The sequence below is a fragment of the Leishmania infantum genome, chromosome 31, assembly GCF_000002875.2.
Source record: "Leishmania infantum JPCM5 genome chromosome 31".
Classification (NCBI taxonomy): domain Eukaryota; phylum Euglenozoa; class Kinetoplastea; order Trypanosomatida; family Trypanosomatidae; genus Leishmania; species Leishmania infantum.
Window position 1 is genome coordinate 1,123,179 of NC_009415.2, and position 22,575 is coordinate 1,145,753.

The following is a 22,575-nucleotide window of genomic DNA, read 5'->3' on the forward strand; positions in this document are numbered from 1 at the left end:
TTCGATCAGTGGCTCTGCCTCAAGTGCTTCGATGAGCCGCAACGAAGAAAAAAATAACAGCAGATGAAAAAAATATAAGTAAGGGTGTCGCCCTTGCATCGGATGAGCGCGGCGTCGTTTACGCTTGCGTCACATTCAGCCGGGGCACACCGCCTCCAAACAAACAAAAGAAAAGTGGCTGCGTGGTTGCTTTCAAGGACGCGGAACTCCTCTTTGCAGACATGCCACTGCCGGAAATTGCAAGCCTTCCAAACACGGCGGTCACTGCGGCAGACTGGCTTATAAATCCAGTGCGATCGGCTCGCATCGCTGATAGTCGCTGCGCACCAGGCGCGGGCGATTCAGGAAGAGTACCACGACGGTAGAGATGAGCACTCCGGCGATGAAGAGAGCAATGGCAATGCCCACCGTGAGGCCGGTGCTGAGCCCCTTCTCCTGAAAGGTGTGCCCAATGGTGGTGTTGTCAAGCCGCGGCACCTCTGCCTGGATGTTGCCGAGCCCCTGCAGAATAGTGTCCATGCTCACTGACTTCAGCGTCGTGTTCAGCATCTTGGCCAGGCGGTAGCCGGCAAGCAGCACCTGACGCTCCGAGATCTTCTTGGCGTTCGTCTTGTACTCGTTGGAGAGCGTGGCGCCGTTGGAGGCTCCAGGAAACGCATACTTGATCGCCAGCTCATACCCCTCGTTCCGAATCGCCGTCGTGTTCTGAAGGTTCTTCTCCGCCGTCGTTAAGTTGCCTGCATATGTCGCTTCCAGATAGTCGACGAACGCCTTCAGGTCTTCGTAGGCGTCCTTGCTCAACGGCCGTGGGTAGCCCACACTGGCCGGCCCTTCCGCCATCGAATCCCAGTACGCGTGCAGCAGCATCTTGGTTCCATTAGAATCGATGGTCACCATCTGCGCATTGCCGCCGTAGTCGCCTAGAGGGTACTCATCGGAGAGTAAGTTTGCGTTGTGCAGAGGCTGGTGTATGTCGCCGAACAAGTGAACCATAAACGCCAAGCACTGCGTAATAATCTCAGTCGTCGCTGTCGTTTTCCTGATCGCAGACTCCAACATTGGAATGACGGAGGCAGCATTCACCGTCTGCGCCGGGCTGAGCTCGAGAGTAAAGTCCGCGTCCGGATAGTATGGTGCCGTTATGAAGTGCCAGTTGAAGTTCGTCTTTAGGCCGGACTCGAGCAGATCGTCGGCCCACGGCCCCAGCTGTACCATATCCGGCGACTTGGGGAAGGGACCAGCGAGGGAGAACACCTTGGCCGCGGCATTAGCCTTCTTCACCAGCTTCGGGTCCATGTGGCGCTGCGCAATGAGGGCGACGGCCATGTGACCCTTGCTCCATCATGCCGCAGACGGAAGCGCGACGGTGCAGAGGAGGACCAGGACCACCGCGGCGTAGAGCGCCGCTGTTCGGGCTGCGTCAGCCATGGCGTACATTGCTTTAGCTTAAGAGATTGGGGTGGGTGGGTGGGTAGGTGGAGGGAGAGGGGTTGGTGAGAGTGGAGAGTAGGTATCGTGTGTGTAGCGAAAAGAGTGCGCTCGTCCGTCTTGCCGCGCCGCAACACCTGCCCCTCCAAGATTACGTGTCTTTGAGTTGTGACGAGCGCGCAGGGTACAAAAAACGGAGCTCATTTTTCATCAGAGGAGATTCATTGTCAGGGAGCGAGCAGCGCGCAAGACGCATTAACAAGAGTGATGACAGAAGGGGGGCATCGCTTGCAAAAAGAAAATGCTCCCTCCCTTAAGGCCATCCATCAGTTGTGCGCATTCGCCAGTGAGATGCGTCTCAGAGGTGCACCGACACGGAAGACTGATGTCGCCATTTCCGCATGTTCATGAGTACGGCCAGAGACCATCTCCGCTACATGCGCGCGTGCCATGGCGGAAACGAGAAAGAGCGATGGCACATGACGCGTGTCCTCAGCGCCAGCACTCCGTGCTCATCTGCATTTCATTTTATGCGCGTACCGTGGCTGGCCGACGGCCACTGTGCAGCCGTATATACGGTGTGCATATGGTGGCCGTTGCCGGCCTCGCTTTCACAAGCGGCGTCTGCCCAGCTACCCCCCCGGGGGGGGGGGCGATGTGTTGCAGCGCCCTAATGAGTAAAGGAATAGGAAAAGAAAAAAGGAAACACAAGCCAGGCACGTCTACTCTCACATTACTTCACCCCTCATTGTGACCCTTGCGATAGCGGCGCATCTGCAAGAAGGACGCGGAGGGCGCGGGGAGGGGGGAGAAAGATGACTCACAGCCGAAACGAATCGAGAACCCTCCTTTCGCGAGGCTCGCATTCCGAAAAGGCAGTGGAATGAGGGCAGAGACACAGATTAAAGGTCAACCAATGATAAATGAATACAGAGGAGGAAGAATCACAGAGGGGAGAGGGGAAAGAGAGAAAAAACAACCGCGAACAAGCAAAGAAGACTAAGAGGCTCTACACGAGGGACACGAACTCCGCTGCTGCCGCTGTATGTTCCTTCGTCTGTTTTCGCTGTGTTTTGTCGCCCTCCCTTCCGTTCCCTCTCCTCGCAACTCTTCCTCCTCCTGCAATCAGCGGCAGATGCCGTCGAGAGACGTCAACATCTCTCTGGCCGCGCTGTTTGCTTCTGCTTACGTTCGGCTGTGCGTGCGTTCAACAAAGAAGAGCAACAGCAGAGGAGGGGGAGGCGGTTAGTTGTGCGTGTATGCCGGTGTGTATGTGCCGATGGAGACATGCATACATTTTTATGTATGTATACGCATGCATGTCTGTGTACACTTCTTCCCTTCCTCCTCTTCACATCCCGTGCGTTCTCAGAGAGAGAGAGGGAGGGAGAGCGCGAGGAAGCGAAGAGTACACAAGCACATGAAAAAAAGGAAAAGGGAAAAGCACCCTCCTCTTCTCCCCGTCGTCACGTCGATAGTCAGCGGGGCTGTCTGCCACGAAGAGTGCGACACACACACACGCACACACAGGTGCGTGTAAGAGAGGGATGCAGATGGGCTGCTCGCGGCACCATTGCTGGACACTCTCCTCTGTGTTGACGTTTTTTTGCTTGGGGGAGGGGAGAGGACGGCGCTGGGCAGCGAAGAGGCGCCCAAAAGGGAGAGAGCGAAAGACACGCGATAGGATCGAGAGGAGGCACAGGGGGAAAAAGACGCTGCTTTCTTCTGCCGGAGGCACCGCGAGGCGTGCGCGAGGGCAGCCCAAAATGCAGTTCTAGAGGGCGACGTGCTCATAGGAACCAAAGCGGTCGCGCTTCGGCAGGTAGCACTTGAGGGCCAGGACCACCAGGGTGGCGATGATAATGCCGGCGATGAAGAGTGCCACGGCGACAATCGCCGTCACAGCAGCGCTGATGCCTTTCTGATCGTAGTGGTTGTGCACCTCAGCCTTGTTTTCCGTGTCCACTTCGCTTTGGATGCTCTTGAGGCCCTGCAGAATAGTGTCCATGCTCACTGACTTCAGCGTCGTGTTCAGCATCTTGGCCAGGCGGTAGCCGGCAAGCAGCACCTGACGCTCCGAGATCTTCTTGGCGTTCGTCTTGTACTCGTCAGAGAGCGTGGCGCCATTGTCGGCGCCGGGGTAGGCGTACTTGAGCGCCAGGTCGAAGGTCTCCTTGGATATCTCCGTAGTATCCACGAGATTCTTCTCCTTATCCGTCAGCGTGCTCGCGTACGTTGCTTCCAGATAGTCGGCAAAGTTGTTTAGGTCGTCGTAGTCGGCCTCGCTCAACGGGCGCGGCACATCCTCACCAGATTTGCCCTCCGCCATCGAGTCCCAGTACGCGTGCAGCAGCATCTTGGTTCCCTTGGAGTCGATAACGACGAGCTGCTTGTTGCCGCCGAGGTCGCTTTCCGGGTACTGGTTAGAGAAGAGGTTGACGTTGTGCAGTGGCTGGTGGATGTCGCCCATAAAGTGTAGCAAGAGCGCCAGCGACTGGACGATAACGTCGGAGTTGGCCGTGGGTTTTTCGATCGCCGTCTGCAGCATCGGGATGACAGAGGCGACGTTCACCGTCTGTACGGGGCTGACATCCAAGGTGAAGTCTTCGTCCGTGTAGTACGGCGTCGTGATGTAGTGCCACGTCGACAGTGTTTTGAGGCCGATCGTCTTGATGTCATCCGCCCACGGTGCGGTCTGCACCATGTCTGGGCTTTTTGGATAGGGTCCAGAGAAGGACAGCACCTTAGCAGCCAGCTCAGCTTTTTCAACGAGAGACGCACCCATGTGGCGTTTCGCAATGAGCGCCACGGACATGTGGCCCTTGCTCCACCACGCGCTGACAGGGAGTGCAGCAGTACTGAGGAGCGTCAGCGTCACCAGCAGAAGCTGAAGGAAACGAGCTCGAGCCATGTCTGCCGTAGCGTGCACGGTACTGTGTGTGTGTGTGTGCGTGTGTGCGAGGAAGACGGGGGCCGAGGAGTCACTGTACAGCACGTAATGGCTGAGGTTTGCTTCACGGTGTGGAGAGGAAAGGATAAACAGCAACGACGCCAAAGAAACGGAAGCAACACAGAGACAGTTGAGTGCAAGAAGATCTTGACGGACATCGTGCGACGTGAAAGGGCCGCCCCGAACGGTATAGGCGGAGTGGGCGGGGGGGGTGTAGAGACACGTCAGTGGAGCGGCTGGAAAGCTGACTCATCGCCATGGAGGTGCCACAAGAGGAAGGGGGGGTTCCTGAGCACTTCAAACGCGGTCTATGCTCATGGAAAGCAGGTTGTGTGATCATCAAAGAAAGTGCATCTAGATTGGTAACGCAGTCGGAATGACCACGCAGCGGTTGGCGCGTCTATTCTAAATACAAGAAACACCACCGAGTATTCACAACGGAACTGCTACGCGCTCCTGTGCGGCATCACGTGTTGCAGCCACGCACGATCGAGAAGCAGGCGGAGTTCGCCGGCGGTCAGTGCCTGCCTCTTGGATGAGGACACTGATGAACCAGATCTCGCCCTCTTTTTCGGAGGCTCGGCACATACTGCTGCCGCCGCACATCGAAGGACATCCGCGGCCGGGATTGGTGGTGGCCGAGTGCCCACGTCACCACTCGTAGTGCAGCACCGCTGTGATATGCACCCTGCACCATCACACCCAAGCACCAAGTGCTCTAGCTTCAGTTTCCGATCCACAATCCCGCTGTGCCGTTCATCTTCCACGGTGTGGGGGCTGACCAATCGGTAGAGGGCGACGGGATTCCGCTGCCCGATTCTGTGGCACCGATCCACTGCCTGCAAGTCGTTGTGCGGATTGAAATCACCGTCCAGCAGGATAACGGTGTCGGCGCCGGTGAGGTTGAGGCCGGTGCCACCGGCGCGGGTGCTGATGAGAAACAGAAACACACCCGGCTGCGCTGCGATGGCAGCACTGGTGGCAGTTGAGGTCAGGGAGAGGTCTGATGACCATGAAGCAACATCCGCTTTACACTTGCTGGATGTGATGGAAGACTTGTGGGTTGAGAGGCTGTCACTTCCAGCACTAGCCGATCTCTTCCGCGTCACCAGATGGGCATAGCATGCCTTTACACTGCCCGTCGCCTTGAATAAGTGAGGCGGCGTCTCGTTCACGCTCCTCTCGGCAAGAACCCCTGCAGGGGTGCTCGCGCGAGCCGACAAAAATGGCTCCTCGAAGACTTCATCATCCTCTTCGATGCCTCGAGTGCGGAGCCCCTTCCCCAGACGGCGCCAGCTCGGCTTCGCCAGTGGGAGAACACGGTCGGCAGGGGTGGGGGGCTTCTCCGCCTGCCTGTCGTGCTCAAGGAACACCTCTACAGAATCACCTCCAGCTGCAGCATTCACCGAAAATGGTGCGCTATCATACTCCGCACCATTGCCCGGTTGGTTGGAAGAGCTAGGCGGCCCTTGAAAGTGACGAATAGCCTCGCTGCGGGCTTCTGCAGAGCTGCTCCCGTCCAGGCGCGTGTACACCAACATCTGAGACAGCATCGTTTCAAGTCGCTTGCGGCCAGTGCTATCCTTGGGCGAACCGCTTTCGCGGCATCTGTCCATCGCCACCACTGCTTCTGTCTCATCGCCTCCAAGGAGCGCCTCTTCGAGGACCGCATTCTTCAAGGATAGGTATTCCTCGACGAGATCGAGCGCATTTGTCATTTGAGAGAACAAGAGGACACGATGGCCACGGCGGCGCAGTTCCGGCAGCATGGCGTCAAGCAGTTTCAGCTTTCCTGACGCCTTCACCATGAACTCGAGTCGCTCGCGCGCTGAGGATGGCGACTGGGGTGTGCGCCGCCGTTCACAGCTATTTGCATAGAAGTCACGGATGAGAAACGGATGGATGCAGCATTTTCGGAGGTGCGTGAGACGGCTGTTGCTATAGCGTTCTTCCGATTGAACCCGGGCGTAGAGCAGCTGCTGCTTCGGTGTGAGCGGGGTGGGAAGAACGAGGTCGTACTTAGGCGGGAGCTTGATGCCGACAGTGGCCTTGATGCGGCGTAGCACAAATGGCTGCAGCACTGTTTTCAGACACGCGAGGAGTAAACCTTGCTCTTCGCCGGCGTTGGCGCCGGTATTCGCTTGAGGCGCATGTGGGAATCGAACGGCCGCTGCCGTATGCCTTTCTGTGGGCTCTTTCCCACCTGAGCCATCGCCATGTCGCTCCTCTCTTCTCTCATTGACTCGTCGATCACATCCACATGAGAGTGCCGTCACTGCTTCTCGAAGACGCCGTTGATCGGCATCGCCGTGACTGAAAATCTGCGGCCCGACATACTCTAGTAGCGTCCACAGCTCCGTCAGGTCGTTCTGCAAAGGGGTGCCCGTGAGGATCAGGCGCATGGGGCACGCGGCTTTGTGGAGAGTCTGCAGGAGCTTGCACTGGAGCTTCTTCAAGCGGTGCGCCTCGTCAACGATGGTGATATCCCAGTGGATAAGGCGAGCAAGCGCGCCATGGTCCATCATGACAGATTCGTAGCTCGCGAGCACGACTCCACCGACAGTCTTCGCCAGCACTCTCACGGGCACACCCTGTGCCCACTGCGCCCGCAGAGTTTCCTGCCGCTCAAAGGCACGGCGGTGTCGGCTCCGCAGCCGCGATCTTAGCTTAGCACGGATCTCGTGTGTGCCGCGGAACTCGGTGACGTGCATCCACGGCACCCAGCGCAGCAGCTCCTTTTTCCAGCTCTCCATTGTGGAGAGAGGGACAACAATGAGGAAGGTGCCCAGCACCCCGGTCTTCGCGAGGGCGGCAAGGAAGGCGGCCACTTGAACTGTCTTGCCGAGGCCCATTTCATCTGCCATAATGCCGTGCAGGCCGAGTTCGTGGAGGGCCAGTAACCAGCGCACGCCCTCCCGCTGGTGCTCGAGAAGTTGTAGCGGGGGTGAGGTGGCTGTAGAAGGTTGACAAACACACCCTGGGAGTGCGTTCGTGAGAGAGTAGGTCGGACATGCTTCATCGTCGGGAAAAAACTCTGCACGGCTGTCCAGTTGGTGAAGAGCTGCGCGTTGCCGTTGCGCCTCCACGGCCGCGCGGATCCGTGACTGTGTGCGCTGCGACGCTTTAGCCATCTTGTCAGCCGCGCGGTAGAGCTCATCGCACTGCAGGGTCATTTCTATGCAGCATACATGGGAAGGGCTGGTGAGTCGATAAGCCTCGCGCTTGCGACCAGTTCCGCTGCCGAGTGTCGAGCAACGGGGCAGCTTGATGGGGTGTGCTCGGAATAGCGACTCCGTTAATCACCATCGGAGGGCACACGGAGGAGAGAGAGGTGGGAGAGAGGTAGGGAGAGGAAACGAATCTGCTAGAACGTGACACACGAGCCACTTTCCAAGCAGTTAGGTCAAAACCGCCGCACCTTCCGTGCCCTCGTGATGCGTGGACAGCTTTCGGGCAAGCGGGATCAAGGCACCTCACTGGCATCCTCCGATCAAATAGGAGAGTGGGAGGGAGTTACGCGATAGCAGAGCTGACGCGGTCGGGGCAGTCGAAGCTCCTCCCGCTGCACCGCAACGTTAGAGGAACGTCGAGTTGTTGCGTTCATTGCCATCGTTTGCACCATTTTTTATGTTGTGTGGGCCGCACAACTATAAAAACAGAAGGGAGAGAGGCCTGGGACGTCGAAACGAGAGGAGATCCCCCCTCCAACACACGCCACTAAGCACCACCAAAGAAAGCAAGTTCATATATGAGAACGGAAAGGAAGCACACGCATGCACAAATAGAGAGAGAAAGAGGGAAGAGGGAGGGGAAGCGGTTATGCGCATGAATTCGCAGATATGCTGTAAACTACGAAGGCGAACAACAAAAAAAAGGCTTGCAAGCAAGAAAACGACAAGAGGACCGAAGACATGCAGGCAATCGGGCGAGATTGCGGTACTACAAGCGCTGCTACACCGCCATGGCTCCGCCTTCAGCGGTCTTGTTTTCGTGCGTTTCCCAGCGGAGGACTTGCGTTCTCTCTCCCTCTGTGTGTCTGTGATTGCGGCGTGGCGGTGCGTTGTGAAATGGGCGCGCAGATGAGCTGCAGCCGTCCGTCGTGTGAGCTTGACAGAGAGAGAGGGAGACGGGCAGCTTTGCCGAGTCGTGGCCACCGGCTCCGACACCCGTGCCCTCAAGCTGCGGCTCACGGCATTTGTGTGTCGCCCGTCCATTTTGCGTTGTTGCGTGCTGAGCCCCACAAACTTCGCCATCAGCGCTGCCGCCAGTCGAGGTAGTACGCGAAAACAACAACAAAAACGCCTGCGCACACGTGCGCGCGTAAGGCAGCTCCTCGACCTTCTTTAGGAGCAAGAAACGTACACTATAGGCAAAGGGGAATACTCACCCGCACAGATCCGCTCTCGAAAAACGACTCTGACGCTTGCTGTGCCTCGACGGCGGAGACTCCCATCACGAGAGGGGCCGAAGTGACGGTGTCGTGGGTCGCAAGGAGGACGAAGATATCATCTTCCAGGTCCCTCCCTCAACACCAAGGCTAAAAGCACGCGCACACACAAGCAGAGCAGCAAAACCAAAACATGAGGACAGAAAAAAAGACGCTGCCGCGATACCCGCGGATGGATGAGAGCACCCTTTTCGCTTTCGCGTTGACGAGAGCAATCAAGAGACGAGTTGGACGCGTCGTAGCGCCCGATGTCCGAATCCGAAGAGGCTTCCGAGTGACATCGACTCAGGCGCACCACACGCACGTATATCAGATGTACTGTAAGCGGCCGCCACCGCAGCCACACAGGACTCGAGGGATTCGCAGAAGCATCACACAGGCTCTTCCTCTGCTAGCACGACGACAGCAGCGGTGCCAGCTCCCAAACGACACGCGTGGACAGAATCCACGAGCCTACTCAGGTAACACGTGGGAGAAACGAAACCCCCACACGAACGAAAAAGACACGAGCCCAAGAGAAAAGGAAAACGCGATAAAGCATAAAAGAGGGCGAAGGGAGTATGTACGGCAGCGTCACCAGAAGAGCGTTTTGCGTGCCATCAGTCACTTAGGAGAGAAGAAGCTGGTGGTGGGGAGGGGGGGGGGAGGTGAGCTGACTCACCATGCGGAAAAAAAAGCGGAATAGGGAGAAAGCAGATAAAGGCATTTTCTTTTTGATTGATTTGCTTCGCGGCCACGCACTCCACTGCACACCGAGCACGTCGACAGATATGCACGCATACACGCCATCACAACGCAGACGCCTCCGCTGCACCACGGCGGCATCTTGGCCCTCTAGGGCGAGACGGCTGCCGCCGAAGCGGGGACATGCGTCTCACGGTCTCTTCTTGTCCTTCCTCGCGCCTCCCTCGCACGCGTGCTGCGCCACCGGCACCAGACCGACCTGGGTGCACTGCGCGCCTGGACCCAACGCGGGCAGCGTCCAGGGCCCTGCTCAAGGGCGGAGGCACCGGCGTCCGCCGTGCGCGTAGTAGAGGGGTGGTGGTGGCCCAGGTGCATGCCGCACGGGCTCACGGAATCAGTTGGGCAGCCGCAGGCCAGGGCCCCCTGGAGGCCCTGTGCTCCGCCTGTGCGCCCTCCCTCGCGCCCTCCGTCGCCTCAAGCAGCGGCATGCCATAGTACGGTGTGGAGACTCGCCACATGGGTGCCCGGACGACTCGATGCTGCCATTCGGGGTGCTCGCGTCATGCCCCCCCCGGGCATCTGTGCCTCAGCAGCCCACACGGCCGGGTGGGGGACGTTCCGCATGATCCGCGCACATGCACACGGCGGCTCGCTCGCATGCGTCTCTTCGCGCCTCTGCATGCTTTCTTCGGATGCGAGGCGCCGTGCCGGCGGTGCTTGACAGCGCGTGCGCACAAAGAACTCAGAGCCTCTCCTCATGAGGGGCATGTAGACGTCAGATTGCAGAATTCACGCAAGAGAAATAACACGCCGATGTGCCGGATTCGCGCTAGAATCACTCGGCGTTACTTACGAGAGCGGCTCTTGAGGCGTTCCAGGTAGCTTTCAAGGTTCTTCTGCACCTCAGGTCGCAGCATATATTGTGTGAAAAACTCTGTATCGTAGTTGCGGTCGTCCTCGGTGGCAAGCAACCGCAAGTATTCGCAGCGCACCATATCACGAGCCACCCGACGCGCCTGCTGCGGCACGCTGAGAAAGCGTTCCGCCTGCTGGTAGGCCGCTTCGATTGTGCTTTCTTCATCGGCGGCCACCTCATCAATGAGCCCGAGGTTTCGCGCATCGTCGGCCACGGGTGTCTCGCCCAGCTGCAGCATCCGCTCCGCCTGGCGCGAGCCCAGCAGGTAGGCATAGGCTGGCATCACCCACGGCGGGGCGACGAGTCCTAGTTTCGTCTCGTTAAGACCGATGCGGTAGAGCCGGTTGTTGTTCGTGTTGTCCTTCGGCCCGCGAGCCATCACACGGTAGTCGCAGCCCATCGCGATGATACAGCCCCCCGCCGGTGAGTTGCCGGTAATGGCCGCGATGATTGGCTTGGGGAAAGAGTTGAAGATGAGCCACATCTCCTGGAAGCTCTGCCAGAAGACCGCGATGCGATCCGGCTTCGGGTTATGCACCTCGACGAGGTCCAGTCCAGCCGAGAAGACTGTCGGAATCGCAGAGGAGATGATCACAGCCTTCGTCTCCTCGTTGTTTCCAAGCCACAGCATCCACTGGTTCAGCTCCTGGAAGAGCTCCAGGCTCATCGAGTTCACCGGGGCACGGGCCAGCTGCACGTTTGTGATGCCCTTCTCATTTGTGTTGATTCTCAGAAGCTTGGGCACCCCTGTCGGCTTCTTTGGGGGCTCGAACTCTGGCTGCGCGTCGTCGCTGCGCTTCGATCCCGCAGGAGCGGCATTCGTGTCTTGATGCCGGTCATGCAGAGCCACCCTCAGTTGCGGCGGCACACCGGGCAGCGGCTGCCACTGGAAGCGGTACTGCGTGAGCTGAAACAGCCCCGACTTGACGCCAAGAGTGCGGGCGCCACGGGTGAGAGTGGACGATATGGCGCGGCGCATGATCGCAGAAGTGCTGCGACGACAGCAAACAACAAGGCGGTGCGACAAGAATGTGGGATATGGTGGGTCTTCGTTGGAGGCCTGGCGGACGCGGCGGCGAAGAGACGACTGCACAGAAGGGGGAAAGGTGCGACAAGAGGTTCAGGAGCAAGCGGAGAGCAAGAATGGATAATGCACATGTGCGCACGTTGTAGTAGAGCCCGCGAGCAGTTTGGTGTTCCGAGCGTCGTTCGATGAGACACCGCGCGTGCCGAAAGCCAACCGCGCAACAGCGTCGGACCCGCGTCGGAGCCACGTCTTATTGAGCCGCATCCTTCTCTTCCGGCAGGGTTTCGCCCATGCAGGCTTAATCGGTATCCACAGCGTCTCCACCATAACATCAGAGACGCATCCTTTCCGATGAGAGCGCACTCTATGCAACGCTCACGTATATAACCACGCCTGGTTGTCAATTCTGTGTCAGAGAATATGAGTTTCGTTCAGGTCTACTCACCGGCCTCCCACAGACCCCACCCCTCTCTGCGTGGTGCGGCGGCAGCCGCCGACACACACGCGTCACAGCCATGCGCCGACTCCGTTATCTCAGCGAACGGTCCCTGCCTCGAGCTCAGCTCACCCGCCTCCTAACAGCCGCTCCCACTGTGCCGGCCGCCACCCCCTGGTGCATCCCCCTCCTCTGGGTGACACGCCGGCTCCGCACACCAGCACGCAGCGCGAGGGCGGGGCGTGGGGTACACTCGAGTTCCCCTGACACTTCGCGCATCATATAAGTGAGAGAAACGCGTGCACGGTCGCCGGCCCCGCCGACGCCACGTCAGCCAGGACCTGAACGCCAACATCAGCAGCGATACATCGCCCTGGCCTCCCCAGCCCGTTGGTGCGGGGCCCTGGAATACGACGCGCTGAGGTGTTTCCCCGTGATTACGGCTGAGACGTAGGAGAAAGCGAAGTGAAAAAGGAAACAGAGAAAAGGCCGAGACACCTCAGCACACCTACATATATACACATCGATATGTATGGATATATACGCAACCTGCGAGGCGGGCGAGGGGATGTGATGTGGGACGATCAGGAATATCCGAGGCAGGGGATCAAAGAATGGGGAGCGCTAAACAAGCGGCAGAGGAGCGAAAAAGGAAAAATGAGCTGAGGGGAGGAAGGTGATCACCTCAGCGGAACACGAGGAGGAGTGCTGCCCTGTGCGCGAGCTACGCAAGTGGCGCCGGTAGGAACTTTAAGAAACCTTCGTCTTTGGCCGTGACGTGAACCCACGCCCGGAGGTCTAGCTTGCTTTCTAGCGCCGGTAGTCGGGGTGGCGTTGTGTGTGTGTGGGTGTGGGTGGGTGGGTGGGTGGGTGGGGGGAGGGCGCTAACGTAACGGAAGGGCAGAACAGAACCTGCTGAGCGCTCGATGCAGTCACCGGTGGCACGGGAGGGGCATTAGAGCCCCGAAACTTGAGAGCGAGGCGAAAACAAACGAAAGCGAGCAGGCAGCAGCAGAGAGTACAACCCAAGCCATGTGCAGCCTGAAACCCCTGTGGCACGGCAAAAGGGAGGGGGAGGAGACACGGCACAGCAAAAAGGATGGCGGCACTACATGGAGGAAGAGGGATCAGCAGTGAAAGCCGCGCAGAGCACCCCACTCCCACGTGTGCGTTTTCAAGCCTCACTGGCGCAGTGGAGAACCCATAGTAGCTGGCGAAGCGTGGCAGCGTACAGCGGTGCTCCTCTGTCTTCAAGAGCCCTGCGGAGAGCCCAGATTTACATGCTGTATGACCCACCCACCGCAGCGGTACGTCAAGCTCCAGTATCGGCTGCACGGCAAAGCACTTTTTGATGAACATCTCCTCTGCGTTCTTCTCCAGGGTTGTCCCGGGCGCCGTATGAGCTGTCGTGCGCTACAACCACGACTGCACCAACGAGGACAACATGAGAGACCGTCCCTGCACCACAAGTAGGAAAATAAACGCAATACACCTCGTTCTCATGAAAGGACGTACGGCACCTCCTGCTGCCACTCACTCACGATGGCAAGAAGCAGGCGAGAGACTCGGCAACGTACTTTGGCATCAGCGCTGTCTTGCCTTGCTTCTCCGCCTCCTCCACATCCGCCAACCCTTCGACGCCGCTCAGCACTAGCATGCTCTGGCATCCGGCCGCATTGCCAAACGCCACATCCGTGGTCAGCCGGTCACCGATCATGATGCACTCCTCTCGCGGATTCGTGATACCCTCAGCCGCAAACAATATATTCGCCATGTCCTTGTGAGGCTTCCCACAGACGGCATCCGGCCGCTTTCCGACAGCGGTGCACAGAGCGCTCACCATGGATCCAGCGCCTGGGATCATGGTGCCATCGCGACCGACCGGCAGCTGTGGATCCTCGTTCGTGGCCACGAACAGAGGCGGCGTGTGCGACTCCTCTCGCAGGTCCTTTGGTGGGCCTTGCAGAGCAAGGGACCCGTACGCCAGCTTGAGGATGTTGAAATGCTTGTCAAGCCCAACGACGACAGCAGCGGCGTTCAGGTCGGAGAGCGAAATCTTCTCCGCACTGTTGGTGCCGGCCTGCACCATGCGGCATGTCTTGCCGTTGCACACCACCAGGCGCTTCTGCGGCGGCGGCAGGCACGGAACACGCCACGCGCTGCCAAGCGCATCCGTGTCGTAGCCTCCAGCGCGCTCCGCATCGTGCAGTTCCACACCGTAAGTGATAAACCCCGGGGCAAGTACCTGCTGCAGCTCATCGTGCAGCCCCTGCTCACCAATCACGAACACATTCCCGTGCACCAGCGGCTCCTCTCCAGGCACGTCTGCTTTACCCAGCAGCTGCCTCAGTCGCAGCGCCGCCGTGTACGCGCTGTTGTAGCACTCTTCCATTGTCACGCCCTCGATTCCCTTAGCCTTGAGGCTCTGCAGCAACTGCTCGCGAGAAAGCGACGCGTTGTTCGAGAGAAAGCGGATTTGCTTGCCTTGGCCGCGCAGGTACTGCAGCGTCTCTGGCACACGGTCGATCACGTGCCCGCCGCACCAGATCACGCCGTCAATGTCGAGCAGCACGTACTTCAGAGGCGAGGCCACGAGTCGCGCAGCCAGCGCTGCAGTCATTTGCTCTGGCATCGCGGAAAGGATCTGTCGTGGCACGTTGTTTCTGTCGGTGTAGGGAGGCCCCGGAGCAGTGACGGGGAAGGAGAGGTGCGGAGGAATGAAACAGGAGCGCAGAGAGGATGCCTGCACAGCGGCACACGGCGGACTTGCCGGCTTCATGTAAAGGCGTTTGCAGGCAGAGCTGCTGCGATGCTATTGAGCAGGTGACACCGGCGGCTCTGGCGCATGCAGGACATACCGCTGAAACCGGAGGAGACATGCATGCGCCGCCGAGAGAAGAAAGGGCAGCAAGATCGCTTTCACGTTCTCTTTTGGTTCTTCGGCTTACATTGGCTTCGTGTTTGCTCGCCAGACACGTGATCACGATGTCGATGCGCCACAGCTGCTAGAGCATAGTGGGCCGTGGTCAGATGGAGGAGACCGGGGGAGGACACTGTGACAGACGAGCACGCTGGCTGCCTCATCGTGCGTGTCCGTTCATGTTCGAGAGCTCAAGAACGTCAACGAGCGCGTCGATTCCAAAGTCCGGTACGCCGTGCAACTTTCGTATCGCCAGTAGCTCCCGGCGAGCTAGCTTGTGTGCACCACCCAGCACCCACGCTGGGCGAGCACCAACGCATTTGCAGGGCTGGATGTCCGTTATGAGGCAGCCCCCCCCCACCGCGTTAGCGCCTGCAGTGGGAAAGAGCGTTGTGGTCCTGCGCCCCCTTCTCACTTAGCAGGTGGCACATGGTTGAGCTAGGCCTGCCGCGCAGCATGCCTGGCTAGCAACCCAGCGCTGTCACACACAGCCGCGAAGAGGGCATCAGAGAAGGGAAGTAGAGCGATCTGCTGTCCTGCCGCATGGTGGTTGGTAGCGGCTGGCGCAGCCTTTGTGGTGAGCAACAGAGTCACCATGCTTGCCAGCTCCGTCGTGCTTATAATTTAGTCCACTCCACCTACGGCTGTAGGGGCCAGGTTTGTCAGAGGTACCTTTCTTTGGCTTCCAGCATTCCGCGAGGAATGCGAGAATGGGCTCTGTTAGTGCACTCGCCATCATATCGCGTTAGCAAGGCGCCGGGAGCATCTCAGAGCCGTACACAGGGGACCAGGGCACAAGTACACCATTCAACGCGTCCTACAGGCCGACAGATCCGAGAACAAAGGCATTACCGGGAGCATGCTTGTCCTTGGGGCTGCCAACCTGTTCCCCACATACACACAGAGCACTCGTAAAGACACCGGTGCATATTTCGCGCACGTGAGCACTGTGAGTGCCGAGAGATGCAAACCGAGCGATGAGGTCGATGCGACTCAGCAGAACTGTGCTTGCAATGCAAAAAAGGGTGCTTCCGGAAGGAGCGCAGGTTTGCGAGGGCCTCCGAGATGCGCGCGATGAGGGTCTCGCCACAGCAGACAACTCCATCGAGGTCTCGCGAGAAGTTGCCGATGGGGTCCACGAGCTCCCGAGCTTGAATCAGTGCTGCGAGAGAAGGCGCACTGCTCTGGGACAGGTGCAACTCTGACTCGGCGATCGCTGCGTGCGGCGTTGCTTGTGTCCTTTCCCGTTGTCGAACAGAGTCCAAAGTAACCTGATGAAAACAGGGACACGTGAAGCCACGGAGGTCGAGGTGGACATCCAGACGTCGCACTTGCACCGAAGAAAAACCTCCACCAAGGTCACACACCTCCGCCTGTGCAAACGGCTATCAGCATGCGCCATCTCTCCACACACACGAAAAAAAAAAAACGACATAGGATTGAATGTACTCATCGGTTCCAGCGGTGATGGTGCGCCGACCCAGCGGCGCGCTCAGGGAAAACGCGGTTGCGGGCACGGTTCACTCGAAGCGGGGGATTCCTTTGCCTTTGGCATGGGTGTGCGTGTGCATTGTTGGTCTCCCGCGCCGCTGGTGTTCGAGCCCCTCCGCGTCCGTTCCGCGACGACGAGTTCGAAGAGCGTGCCAGCGTGAGCACAGCAGAAGCCGACCAGGACAACACCAGAAAGCCATTCAGGCAGACAAGGGAAAGACAGATCTGGAAAAGTGCCCAGAGCCCAGAGAATATGAGTTTCGTTCAGGTCTACTCACCGGCCTCCCACAGGCCCCACCCCTCTCTGAGTGGTGCGACGGCAGCCGCCGACACACACGCGCCACAGCCATGCGCCGACTCCGTTATCTCAGCGAACGGTCCCTGCCTCGAGCTCAGCTCACCCGCCTCCTAGCAGCCGCTCCCACTGTGCCGGCCGCCACCCCCTGGTGCATCCCCCTCCTCGGGGTGACACGCCGGCTCCGCACACCAGCACGCAGCGCGAGGGCGGGGCGTGGGGTACACTCGAGTTCCCCTGACACTTCGCGCATCATATAAGTGAGAGAAACGCGTGCACGGTCGCCGGCCCCGCCGACGCCACGTCAGCCAGGACCTGAACGCCAACATCAGCAGCGATACATCGCCCTCGCCTCCCCAGCCCGTTGGTGCTTGACCTTGTCACCACCAGAGGTGGCTCAGCATTGGCAGGGTTAAGGGGTGGGGTGAGGGGCTGCTTGACTGCCTGGCACAGAGTTTGGGAGGGGCACTGGAACCTGCGATACCACGCACCGAGGTCTGACCCTCTGTGATGAGGCGGCTCAAGGCGAGAACAAAAAGGAGAAGGGGAATCTGACGACACGCGACAGGACAGCGACGGCCACAGAAAAAAAGACGTGGTGGTGGAGTGGGTGTAGGTGTGCACGCGGGCGCGAGTGCTTCCCATCAGTTCCCAGCGAGCAAGAGATCGGAAAAATAAACGAAGAGAGTGCCCGTTACACGGAGGCCACTTGATCGAGTCAGCACATTCGTGTCCATTGATCCCACGGCTGGGTGCGGTGTATGTGACACCACACCACTTACGCCGCGGTCCATAATGGCAGGGGCGCAGTGCGTCTTTTGCACAAGAACATACATGCGCGCATAGCCCTGTGCCTGTGTATGGAGAAGAGCGCGGAGCCACCTGCCATTCCAGCTTCCCGTCTCACCGGATGGAGACAGGAAGGAGGTCGGGTAGGTCGGACTTACTATGATGGGAGGGGCAGTGGAAATAACGAGAGCGAAGGGGACCGTAAGGTCACTGAGGGCGCCCTCGCTCAAACAGAAAATGAGCATGGGAAGTAAGGATTACAGGCAGAACAATGATCGCGCTTCAACCGGACAATGACAGGAAGCAACCCGATCGTTCCTCCCCGCCCCGCCCGATCTTGTCGCACCGATCTGCCCCGAGAGAAGCGCACAATTAAGCACAACAACAAATATATATATATATATATTCTTGCTCTCCGCAGAGGCGTGTGCACGATCAATTGCTGCATGAGGAATGAGATGGGGGGAGCTAGAAGGAGAGACCGAGCGGCGGCGAGCGAGTGAGCGCTTGTCGGCAGCATATCTCGCACACAGCACGGCTTCACCGTGGTGTGGTACCGAAAGCAGTATGCAAGAGAGAGGAAGAAAAACAGTCGCCGTGGAAGCAGACACAATAAAAAAAAAGGTGCGGCGGGGGGGGCAGAGAAGAAAGCAAAGCAGAAGCGAGAAAGTGGTGGTGGTGGTGGCCAGATAACTCCGCCGAGTTTCCTGTACATGCCAACGGGCCCCCAAAAAATTATTAAAAGAACAAAGGACAGTCTCCTCCCCCTCTTCGAGACAGGAAAGGTCTAAGCAAGCAAACGCCAGACGGAGGAAAGGGCGAAAGCAGCAGTCCCTTTTTTGGAAATGTCTGTGCACCTGCGCCCATTTCCTGAGAGCCGCGCGGGCCACGGTGGGGAAGAAGCCGTGCCGCAGCGATCGTGAGTGGGGTAAGGTCGGTCTGTGGTACGGTATGCATAGAAGCTCGGGGAGCAACGCGCTGACACCACTGAGGCATGCGAGCAAGAAACCGCGAGTCGAAACATCACTATGAAAGTGTTCACCATGTACACTAGCGAATGCAATATATACGCCCAGGAGACATCATGAAGACGCAGAGGAAATGGGTTGAAGTGTCTCAGAGAAAAAGCACGAGAGATGCGAGCGGGGGGGGGAGGGGGAGGGAGCAAGGAAGTGCTTCCTCAAGCAGGCCAAGAAGTAAAACAAATGAGGGCTTATCACAACAAAAACAAACAACAAAACAAAAGAACATAGCATCGAGGGGCCTGGAGCGCACGCACTTCGCGCTGCACGAAAACGGGGCGTCAAAAGAGTCGGTGGACCCGTCGCTAGAGAAAGATGGCGCTGACGACTGTGCGTCTGCGAACGGCACCGTGCGGCGTCCCTCGCCCCAGCAGTAGCGCGCATGAGCACCCGTTTCCTTTTTCTGCACAAGCCGCCCAACCACGCATCCATCTCCAGTGACGGGGGCCCGCCTGCAAGGCCGCCGCCGGGTATGCGACCTGCGACTTGAGCGCGCCAGGGAGGGGCGGAGGGGCAAGAGGCAAGAGGCAAGAGGAGCACGCAGCAGCACAGCCTGCAACATGTAGAAACCAACAAATATACATACATGTAGCCTTCGGCTGCGCATCTCCTCACTGCTGCTCGTTTCCTATCACGATCATCCACGATTCCCCGCATCACACCCTACTCACTCGCGGCATCTCTTTTCTTCTGCTTTTTGCATTACAAGACCAACAGCTAGGCGGTGCTCACGGGTACAGCGAGGAAGTCGGCGAGCGAGTTGAGCACAAGGTCCGGGAGCTCCTGCGTTCTGCCCTCACCGGCCAGCTCCTCCACACGCGTGAGCTTCTCCGCGCCGCTCAGCACCAGCGCAGTGCGGGCACCAATGCCTTTGCCAAACTGAATGTCCGTCATGAGGCGGTCGCCCACCATCAGCGCACGGTGCAGCACCACTACCTTTCCGTCCTGCGCCTCCTTCTCAATCAGCAGGTGGCCCATGGTTGAGCTAGGTTTTCCGCACAGCACGTCCGGCTGGCGGCCAGTGGCGGTCGTGACAGCTGCTAGAATGGCACCCGAGGAGGGAAGGAGGAAGCGGTTCGCGCCGACAGGGTCGGCGGGATCGGGGTTCGTGGCCACGAAGAGCGCCTCGGTTCCTTGCAGCAACGCTACCGCAGCTGCCAGCTCCGTCATGTTCATGGCGTAGTCCACTCCAATGACAACCGCGACGGGGTTAAGATCCTGCAGAGAGATCTTCTGCTTGCACCCAGCATAGCGCGGGGCGGGGAGAATCGGCTCCGTCCAGGCTTCTGCCACGAGGTCCGGCGAGTAGACCACGGAGTGGAGCTCCGAACCATAGGTCGAGTAATCAGGAGCCAGGACGGACTGCACCTCATTATGAAGGCCGATTGGACCCATGACAAAGACATTGGCGTGCACGAGCCTGTCCTCTGGACTGGAAAACTTCTCCTGGATGTACAAGGCACTGGCGTAGGCCGCACTGTAGATCTCGTGTGGGAGCACGCCGCGGATACCGAGAGACTCGAACTTTTTAACTAGGTCGCATCGCTGCAGGATGAGCGTGTTCGAAATGAAGCGAAGGCTCTTGCCGAAGGAACGGATGTGATCGAGTGCCTCCGGGATGCGTGAGATGACCTTCTCCCCGGACCAGACAACACCGTCGAGGTCGACAAGAATATAGTCGATTGAGTCGAGCAGCTCCTTCAGCTCGGCAGGGTTGGCAATAGAGGAGGCCATTATCAGGTGTGTGTGTGGGGTGGGCCGATGGGTGGGTGCAGAAAGGGGGAAGAATTGGATGATTAAGTTGCAGGTGGCGAGAAAGGTCTTCACGGCGGGATCGGCAGGTTGTGCCAGCGACTGGCAGCGTTTACGAGCGGCACGTCAGCAGAAGGACTACAGAGATCAAAGAAGGAAAAAGAGAGGAAGCAGGACTGGAGAGTCAGCGCATGGGAGGCACAGATACATCACGTGAGGAGAGAAGGTTTGGCAAGCCTTTGCGCTTCGTATTTTTCCGGCACCGTGCGCGTCATCCAGCGGCAGAGCACGGGACGCATCCTCCAAAAAGAAAAAAAAAGACGTCCGGGGGAGGGGGAGGGGGTACCGCAGAGGATACTCCCATCGGGAAGCCACAGCGTCCCGAGGGCAGCATGCATGGGCTCTTTTTGTGTCAGCGTGCCCAGTCTAACTTAGAGTCATGAATCAAACGCCACTATACCCAAATGGTCTCTCACAGGCCCCACCCCTCTCTGAGTGGTGCGACGGCAGCCGCCGACACACACGCGCCACAGCCATGCGCCGACTCCGTTATCTCAGCGAACGGTCCCTGCCTCGAGCTCAGCTCACCCGCCTCCTAGCAGCCGCTCCCACTGTGCCGGCCGCCACCCCCTGGTGCATCCCCCTCCTCGGGGTGACACGCCGGCTCCGCACACCAGCACGCAGCGCGAGGGCGGGGCGTGGGGTACACTCGAGTTCCCCTGACACTTCGCGCATTATATAAGTGAGAGAAACGCGTGCACGGTCGCCGGCCCCGCCGACGCCACGTCAGCCAGGACCTGAACGCCAACATCAGCAGCGATACATCGCCCTGGCCTCCCCAGCCCGTTGGTGCTTGACCTTGTCACCACCAGAGGTGGTTCAGCATCGGCAGGGTTAAGGGGTAGGGTGAGGGGCTGATTGACTGCCTGGCACAGAGTTTGGGAGGTGCTGCATTCTGGATGCCACGCACTCAGGCGGTCCTCCTCGTCATCAGGGGCACAAGCAGAGAGAGAGAGATGAAGACAAGAAGATGCGCTGAGTAGCTGACACATCACCCTTTCCCTTGTTTCACAGCCTGACGCGAGTGCCAGAGCTCGAGAATCGTTGTTGGCGGTGTCACAGCGGCAATCGGCGAAGAGGGGGGAGAGCGGACGAGGCGCCAGAGAAAGCAGACACATGTGCAGAGAGACATCCCCCTATACAGGAGGGATAGACAAGCGCGAAAAATGGTGCGAAAAGGGTGAGGGAACGATCATTCGACCACCCGGGGACAGCGGTGCGCACACCCACACTTTCGCCATCACTGCCACGCATCAACGAAGATGGGGGGGGGGGAAGGAAACGCGAAAGAGCGTCACTAGCAGGCCATTTGTACACCAGGGCACGTAGCACACGTGACTGCGCGCCCTCGCGCATACGCACACACACGCACACACATGTATCGATGTAGATGTGTCTGTGTGCCTGCAGGCAGTGGACAGACACACGCAACGGCACAGAGGCAATGCGTGCGACGGAGCTCGGAGGAAGAGAGATCGACGATGCGCAGAACGCCACCTGCTGGCGCCTTCTCAGCGAATAGCGCGCTGCGGACGTGAACGGGAGGGGGCGGATGAAAAGCGTGTTCGTTCTTCTCTGGCCTGCATTCAGATGCTGAGATGATGCCCGCGCTGGCAGGAGAGAGACACGACAGGAGCACACGACGCGCTTTGAGTTCAGCACGCAGCGAAAAATAGTGGGAGCATGCGAAGTGCACCCGTGCTCGCACGCACCGGCTCATGTCCCACACTTGCGCATCACAGAGATGCCATCTACGGAGAGGAAAAGGGGCAGGCAAAACGCGAAGAAGACGTCGTACTCAGGCCTCGTTTGAGGGCACGGCGAGGGGGTGGGGGAAGGGGCCAAAAAGACGAGAGAGAGAGAGAAAAAGGAACCGCAGAGGCACATCCGCGCTTCATCTTCCGCGCCGTCCATTGCGCTCATCAGGGGCGTCGTTTTTTTTTCTTGCTTTGTACCTTCTTCATGACTATGCACTACGATGTAGCACAGATGCGCCTGCGCGAAATCCGAATCGATGTGCTTCCATCAAGGCGTGGGGCGGTGCATCAGATGCAGAGGGGTGCAGAAACGCGTGCCGCCGTTCAGGGGGAGAAGTTTCAGAATGAGCAGACGACGAAGAGTGTCGGCTCGGGGCGATTCACAGGAGAAAGGAAGACGACAACAACGAGCAGGGAGTCTTCTTTGTTTCTGGTTTCTCCGTCTGTGTGTGTGTGTGTGTCTGTGCGTCGCCGTCGCGTCGCACAGACACGCAAAGGAATAACAGAATGAATGGTGGCGCGCAACAAGGAGTGCTGACCAGCGGCACCATTGGAAATACGCGCACGCACTTGTACACGAAAGCGCAGAAAAGGAGGGGGT

General features: G+C 58.8%; 5 protein-coding genes and 1 pseudogene across 6 annotated transcripts; all 6 read right to left on the reverse strand.

Annotated features, from left to right (window-relative positions):
- Positions 1 to 279: 279 nt before the first annotated feature.
- Positions 280 to 1,428, reverse strand: LINJ_31_2370 (annotated as a pseudogene). The gene has a single exon. A coding segment is annotated over exon 1 (1,149 nt).
- Positions 1,429 to 3,202: 1,774 nt separating this feature from the next.
- Positions 3,203 to 4,339, reverse strand: LINJ_31_2380 (putative 3'-nucleotidase/nuclease precursor; the record flags this gene model as incomplete). Its single annotated transcript, XM_001467518.1, has 1 exon — positions 3,203 to 4,339. The coding sequence occupies one exon, from the start codon at positions 4,337 to 4,339 to the stop codon at positions 3,203 to 3,205; it is 1,137 nt and encodes a 378-aa protein (XP_001467555.1).
- Positions 4,340 to 4,824: 485 nt separating this feature from the next.
- On the reverse strand, positions 4,825 to 7,551 carry LINJ_31_2390 (helicase-like protein; the record flags this gene model as incomplete). The annotated part of the gene is made up of 1 exon (XM_001467519.1): positions 4,825 to 7,551. One exon carries the CDS (start codon positions 7,549 to 7,551, stop codon positions 4,825 to 4,827), a length of 2,727 nt encoding a protein of 908 aa, XP_001467556.1.
- Positions 7,552 to 10,354: 2,803 nt separating this feature from the next.
- On the reverse strand, positions 10,355 to 11,404 carry LINJ_31_2400 (putative 3,2-trans-enoyl-CoA isomerase, mitochondrial precursor; the record flags this gene model as incomplete). Its single annotated transcript, XM_001467520.1, has 1 exon — positions 10,355 to 11,404. One exon carries the CDS (start codon positions 11,402 to 11,404, stop codon positions 10,355 to 10,357), a length of 1,050 nt encoding a protein of 349 aa, XP_001467557.1.
- Positions 11,405 to 13,425: 2,021 nt separating this feature from the next.
- Positions 13,426 to 14,667, reverse strand: LINJ_31_2410 (putative p-nitrophenylphosphatase; the record flags this gene model as incomplete). The annotated part of the gene is made up of 1 exon (XM_001467521.1): positions 13,426 to 14,667. The coding sequence occupies one exon, from the start codon at positions 14,665 to 14,667 to the stop codon at positions 13,426 to 13,428; it is 1,242 nt and encodes a 413-aa protein (XP_001467558.1).
- A 4,455-nt stretch (positions 14,668 to 19,122) lies between these two features.
- On the reverse strand, positions 19,123 to 20,139 carry LINJ_31_2420 (putative p-nitrophenylphosphatase; the record flags this gene model as incomplete). The annotated part of the gene is made up of 1 exon (XM_001467522.1): positions 19,123 to 20,139. The coding sequence occupies one exon, from the start codon at positions 20,137 to 20,139 to the stop codon at positions 19,123 to 19,125; it is 1,017 nt and encodes a 338-aa protein (XP_001467559.1).
- Between the last annotated feature and the right edge of the window lie 2,436 nt (positions 20,140 to 22,575).